The sequence below is a fragment of the Mesoplodon bidens genome (assembly GCF_964165515.1).
Source record: "Mesoplodon bidens genome assembly, chromosome: 19".
Classification (NCBI taxonomy): Eukaryota; Metazoa; Chordata; class Mammalia; order Artiodactyla; family Ziphiidae; genus Mesoplodon; species Mesoplodon bidens.
The window spans coordinates 28898291-28903575 of record NC_138179.1 but is presented as its reverse complement, the minus strand read 5'-3'; the positions used below and the strand labels follow the sequence as shown (position 1 = coordinate 28903575).

The 5285-nt window shown below is 66.9% G+C and overlaps 1 protein-coding gene across 2 annotated transcripts; it reads left to right on the top strand.

Moving 5' to 3' along the window:
- Nucleotides 1–611: 611 nt before the first annotated feature.
- Nucleotides 612–5033, top strand: RNF112 (ring finger protein 112; the record flags this gene model as incomplete). 2 transcript variants are annotated; one of them, XM_081219193.1, is made up of 14 exons in its annotated part: nucleotides 612–665; nucleotides 815–855; nucleotides 1359–1644; nucleotides 1770–1976; nucleotides 2088–2216; nucleotides 2354–2458; nucleotides 2883–2933; nucleotides 3199–3255; nucleotides 3334–3408; nucleotides 3515–3632; nucleotides 3942–4108; nucleotides 4184–4237; nucleotides 4358–4432; nucleotides 4563–5033. In XM_081219193.1, 14 exons carry the CDS (start codon nucleotides 612–614, stop codon nucleotides 5031–5033), a joined length of 1890 nt encoding a protein of 629 aa, XP_081075319.1. The 2 variants fall into 2 exon arrangements, with proteins under 2 accessions (XP_081075319.1, XP_081075320.1); XM_081219194.1 differs by having other exon boundaries at nucleotides 3515–3638.
- Nucleotides 5034–5285: the final 252 nt, after the last annotated feature.

The window sequence follows — 5285 nt, the reverse complement described above, 5'->3', positions numbered from 1 at the left end:
GGAGGGACGTGCAGGCCACAGGCAGTGGAGTGGCATCACGGGCCCCACACCTGGCAGATGCCCACTACAGAGACCATCCACGGGAGGAAGGAGGCCATCGTGGCTCTAGGTCAGCACAGGTCATGCTCTCTCCCCGTTCCCACAGCTCTGCCTTCTGTACCCCCTGCCCGGTGGCCCCGGAAGAACCCCGCAGAAGCAGTGCCAGCCTAGTCCCGTGTCTACCGCGCACCCATATGGCTTCCTCTCCATCCCCCCTCCCCCTCCCTGTCCTTATCTTTCCCTCCCGTCTCCATGGCGACTCACCACCCCGGCTTGCCTGCATCCCAGCCTCTGCCAGGGATTCTGGGCCCGGCTCCGTCCCTCCCTCCGGAGCCCTGGTTCCCGCAGTCCTGTCTCCTCCCCCTGGGGTGAGTCTAGAGGCAGCCTCCTCTTTCCTGACTGCCACATCCATTTTCCAGCCCTGCCGACTTGTGTCGTCTGGGGAGACCCCCCCCAGCCTCCACTGGCCACAGCTCCGCCAGCCCTTCTGGGAGGAAAGCCATCCTCAGCGCCGCCAAATCTCTCCTGGGTGTCCTCCCTGCTCCCGGACCCTCTCCCCACGCCAGCCTCCCATGCCGAGGTCTGCCTTGTCAGTCATTTCTTTTTGTCACCGGCTTGGCAAACAGGCGAGTCTTTGGTCCTGAGCCCTGGGGGTGGGGACTGGGTCTGCAGAGGGAGGATGGGGGCGCCTGGAATCCAGGATGAAGATAGACGTCTGGATTCCCTTCTAAATAACATTTTTGGGATTTTTTTTCTCCCCAGTTTTCTCTCCAAGGAGAGAAAACAGAGCTTCATGGGCAACAGCAGCAACAGTTGGTAAGTGGCAGGGCCTGGTGGCCGGACTGGGGCCTGGAGGCCTGTCCCAGGGGAGGGAGCACGAGGCTGGGTCCGCCAGGCTGTGGAGGGAGGGACGGGAAAACCAGGTGGGTGCTGCAGCGAGGCAGATGCCAGCTCAGAGCTGGAATCTTCCGAGAGCCGCATGCTGCCCCACGGGAGGCCTCTCCTTATGGTCCCCGCTGCCCGAGGGAGGTAGTAGAAGGGATCCCCTTGGGGTCTGGAGAGGTCAGTGACCCATGGAGGGACACCCCCCCCCTCCTCGCAGCAGGAGGCCATGGGGGAGGATTTCCGTGGGCGTCTGTGCCAGGCTCCGGGCAGGGTGCACCATCTTCTCTGTTCACCCCATCCTTCCCTCTTGGACCGTTAGAAATGGGGCAGACCCGGGCGGGAACTTGCCCAAGACGGCTCCCTCCAGGCTTCCCCGTCTCAGGCTCCCTCTGACTGCTGCCCTGGGGTCCCCGTGCCCCGCACACCGCCCCCAGGTCCCACGCACCGTTCCCCAAGTTGGACCTGGGGCTGGGGTCCCGGCCTGTGCCGCCCCGGGAGCCGCCCGCCTGCTCCATCTGCCTGGAGAGGCCGCGGGAGCCCATCTCTCTGGACTGCGGCCACGACTTCTGCCCGCGGTGCTTCAGCACCCACCGTGTCCCCGGCTGCGGGCCGCCCTGCTGCCCCGAGTGCCGCAAGACCTGCAAGCAGAAGAAGGGCCTCCGGGGCCTGGGGGAGAGGATGAGGCTCCTGCCAAGGAGGCCACTGCCCACCGCGCTGCAGGTGCGCAGGCCTCCTCCCGGCCGGCCAGGAGCTTTGACCTCACACTGGGATGTCAGGGAGGGAGGTGGAGCTCGGGTGGACGCTCCCCAGCCTGGGTGCTCAGGGAGCCCTGTCTCCGGGCCCAGGAGACCTGCGCGGTGAGGGCCCAGCCGCTGCTGCTGGTGCGTGTCAACGCCTCCGGGGGCCTCATCCTGAGGATGGGGGCCATCAACCGCTGCCTGAAGCACCCGCTGGCGAGGGACACCCCCGTCTGCCTCCTTGCTGTCCTGGGAGAGCGGTACTCGGGGAAGACCTTCCTCCTAAACCACCTGCTTCAGGGCCTGCCGGGCCTGGTGAGGGCGGGGCTGGGCCGGGGGCTGGGGACAGGGGCAGGGACCCAGCCTGGCTTGGGGAGGGGAGGGGGCCAGATGGGCCAACAGATGCTTTGCTTCTCTGCCCCACAGGAGCCCGGCGAGGGCGGCTGGCCGAGGGGAGGGTGCTCCGGGCAGGGCTTCCGGTGGGGAGCCAACAGCCTCACCAGGGGCCTCTGGATGTGGAGCCATCCCTTCCTGCTGGGGAAGGAGGGGAGGAAGGTGAGGGGGGAAGGGGCGGAGGAGTCCGGACCAGCTCACAGAGAAGGGAATCAGGCAGGAAATCTCTGGGGGCGGGCAGAGGCACCTGGGGGGCACAGCAGGCTGACCCCTCAGTGTGCACCCCTGCCTCCACACAGGTGGCCGTGTTCCTGGTGGACACGGGAGACGCCATGAGCCCTGAACTGAGCAGGGAAACGAGGACCCGGCTCTGCGCCCTCACCTCCATGCTGAGCTCCTACCAGGTGAGGCCCCCCAGCCCCTCTGCCTGCCCTGCTCCACTCTCGCCACCCACACTAGGGCCATCCCAGCCAGGTCTGGCCCTCCAAGCCCCGGTGACCATCCCCTTTATCCAGGAGGCTCCTGTGTCTGGGGTCCCCGCAGGTTCTGGGGGTGCCCCTGCAAAGGGGTGCCCCCAGTCAGTGTGAAGGTCCTAAAGGTGGGTCGGAGGTCCCTGGGGCAGCTGAAGGTCTGTGGACCGTTCCCCTGCCTGCCCTCCACCCCTCGGGCCAGGCCAGCCCTGCCCTGCAGGCTGCGGGGGAGCCCTCGGGCTGGTCCCTCGCACATCCTGAGCCCCACGGTCTGCCTGGGGATCCTTCCTCACCGGGGTCTTCCCAGTGTCTCTTTGCCTTCACAGACCCTCTTCCACCTTGTTCTCCTTGGTTCCAGATCCTCACGGCCTTCCAGGAGCTGAAGGATACAGACCTGGAATATCTGGAGGTGAGGAGACAGCTGCTCTTGGGGCTGCACCCTGTCCCTGCCCTGCCCATGAGGCCAGGGGTGCCTTTCAGCTCTGGCCCAGGATTTTGTGACCTGGAGCAGGATTGGGGGTTGGGGGCAGAGGGTAAACCAGGAGGTGCCTGGTTGGGGAGAGGTAGGAGGGTCCTGGGGCCAGGAGCCGGGAGGGTGTCCTCCAGTGGCCCAGGGGGAGGGGAGGCACAACGCTTGGAGTGGCCCAGCCATGACCCCTGTGCCCTGTCCCCAGATGTTTGTCCACGTGGCCGAGGTGATGGGCAGGCATTATGGGATGGTGCCAATCCAGGTGAGATGCCCATTTCTGGACTTGTCACCCCAGACTCCGACACCCCGGCTGCTGCTATCAGCACCCCTTCTCTTCCAGCACCTGGATCTCTTAGTTCGTGACTCATCCCACCCCAGCAAGGCGGGGCAGGGGCATGTAGGCAACATCATCAAGGTGAGGGAGGGGATGGGGCGGAGGTGTAGACGGGGCAGAAGGTCAGTTAGCCGGGGAGGGGTCCTGTCAGCAAGCCCGCTCAGAGCACATCCCCACTCCTCTCTAGAAGTCGTGCGGCAAATACCCCAAGGTTCAGGGGCTACTCCAAGGAAGGCGAGCCCGCTGCTGCCTCCTGCCAGCTCCCAGGAGGCAGTGGGCAAGCAAAGGCCACGGAAGCCCGGGAGGTGAGTGTCCCAGGAGCAAAGCCTCCCCGACCTGCCCTCTTCCTCCCCCTCCTCCCCTCCCCCTCCCCATTCCTCTCCTCCTCCTCCTCCCCCTCCTCCTTCCCTCCTCCTCCCCCTCCTCCTCCTCTCCCCCTCCTCCCCCTCCCTCTCCTCCTCCTCCCTTTCCTCCTCCTCCCCCTCTTCCTCTCCTCCCCCCCTCCTCCTCCCCCTCCTCCTCCCCCTCCTCCTCCTTCTCTCCCAACACCCCTTTCTCTTCCTGAAGCCGGTCCTGCTTACCAGGCACCTCTGCATGAGGACTCTCTTCCTCAGACACAGATGATGATGCTGGCCACCTCCGCGCCTACGTGGCCGATGTGCTGAGCGCAGCCCCCCTGCACGCCAAGAGCCGCTGCCAGGGCTACTGGAGTGAGGGGCGCCCAGCGGCCAGGGGGGACAGACGCCTGCTCACGGGGCAGCAGCTGGCTCAGGAAATCAAGGTGTGAAAGCTCCCTGGAGCCCCAGGAGACCCGCTGGCCCCCACACCCCCTGACCCCCCGACGCTGTCTCCGCAGAACCTCTCGGGCTGGATGGGCAGGACGGGGCCTGGGTTCGCCTCTCCGGATGAGGTACGGGGCTACGGGGAGGACGCGGGTGGGAGGCGAGCCGGGCTCCCCGAGATGGAGCGGGGGACCCGGCAGCGCCCAGTGGGGGAAAGGAGGGAGGCAGCCGGGTTTTGCCGTGGACAGATGGCTGCCCAGCTGCACGACCTTCGGACGGTGGAAGCTGCCAAGAAGGAGTTTGAGGAGTACTTGAGGCAGCAGGTGAGCCTCGGGCCCGGGAGGCCAGGCGTCCTGCAGGAGAGGGGCCGGTCTTTGGGCGGGGTGGGGGGCGGCGTCCGGTGGGAGGCACCTGGGCTCCAGGTCAGGGCCCCTTCTTTCTCGTCCATCACAGGACGTGGCCACCAAGCGCATATTCTCTGCGCTCCGGGTGCTACCAGACACCATGCGGAACCTCCTGTCAGCCCAGAAGGACGCGCTCCTGGCTCGGCACGGGGCGGCCTTGCTATGCACGGGGAGGGAGCAGACCTTAGAGGCCCTGGAGGCCGAGCTGCAGGCCGAGGCCAAGGCCTTCATGGACTCCTACACCGTGCGCTTCTGCGGCCACCTGGCCGCTGTGGGCGGCGCCGTGGGCGCGGGGCTCATGGGCCTGGCGGGGGGCGTGGTGGGCGCCGGCATGGCCGCCGCGGCGCTGGCCGCAGAAGCTGGGATGGTGGCTGCAGGAGCTGCAGTGGGGGCCACGGGGGCGGCCGTGGTCGGGGGAGGTGTGGGTGCCGGGTTGGCGGCCACGGTGGGCTGCATGGAGAGGGAGGAGGACGAGAGAGTGCAAGAGGGGGACCGGGAGCCCCTGCTGCAGGAGGAGTGACCGCCCGCCAGATGCTCCAGGGAAGGAGAGCTGCCGGGGGGGAGGGGAGGGATGGGGGCCGCTGTTCCAAGGGCCCCTGTGTGCCACACCACCCTGGTTGAACGACCCATCTGGGTGGTGACTGGTGACCGAGAATCGAGGAGGCCTCAGGGCCGGCGGCAGAGTGTGAACCTGAACAGAGTCTGGGGCTGTTTCTGTTGGCAGACGACTGCTAAGCTGCCTCTCTTCCCAGATAAACTGGGCCCCAGAGTC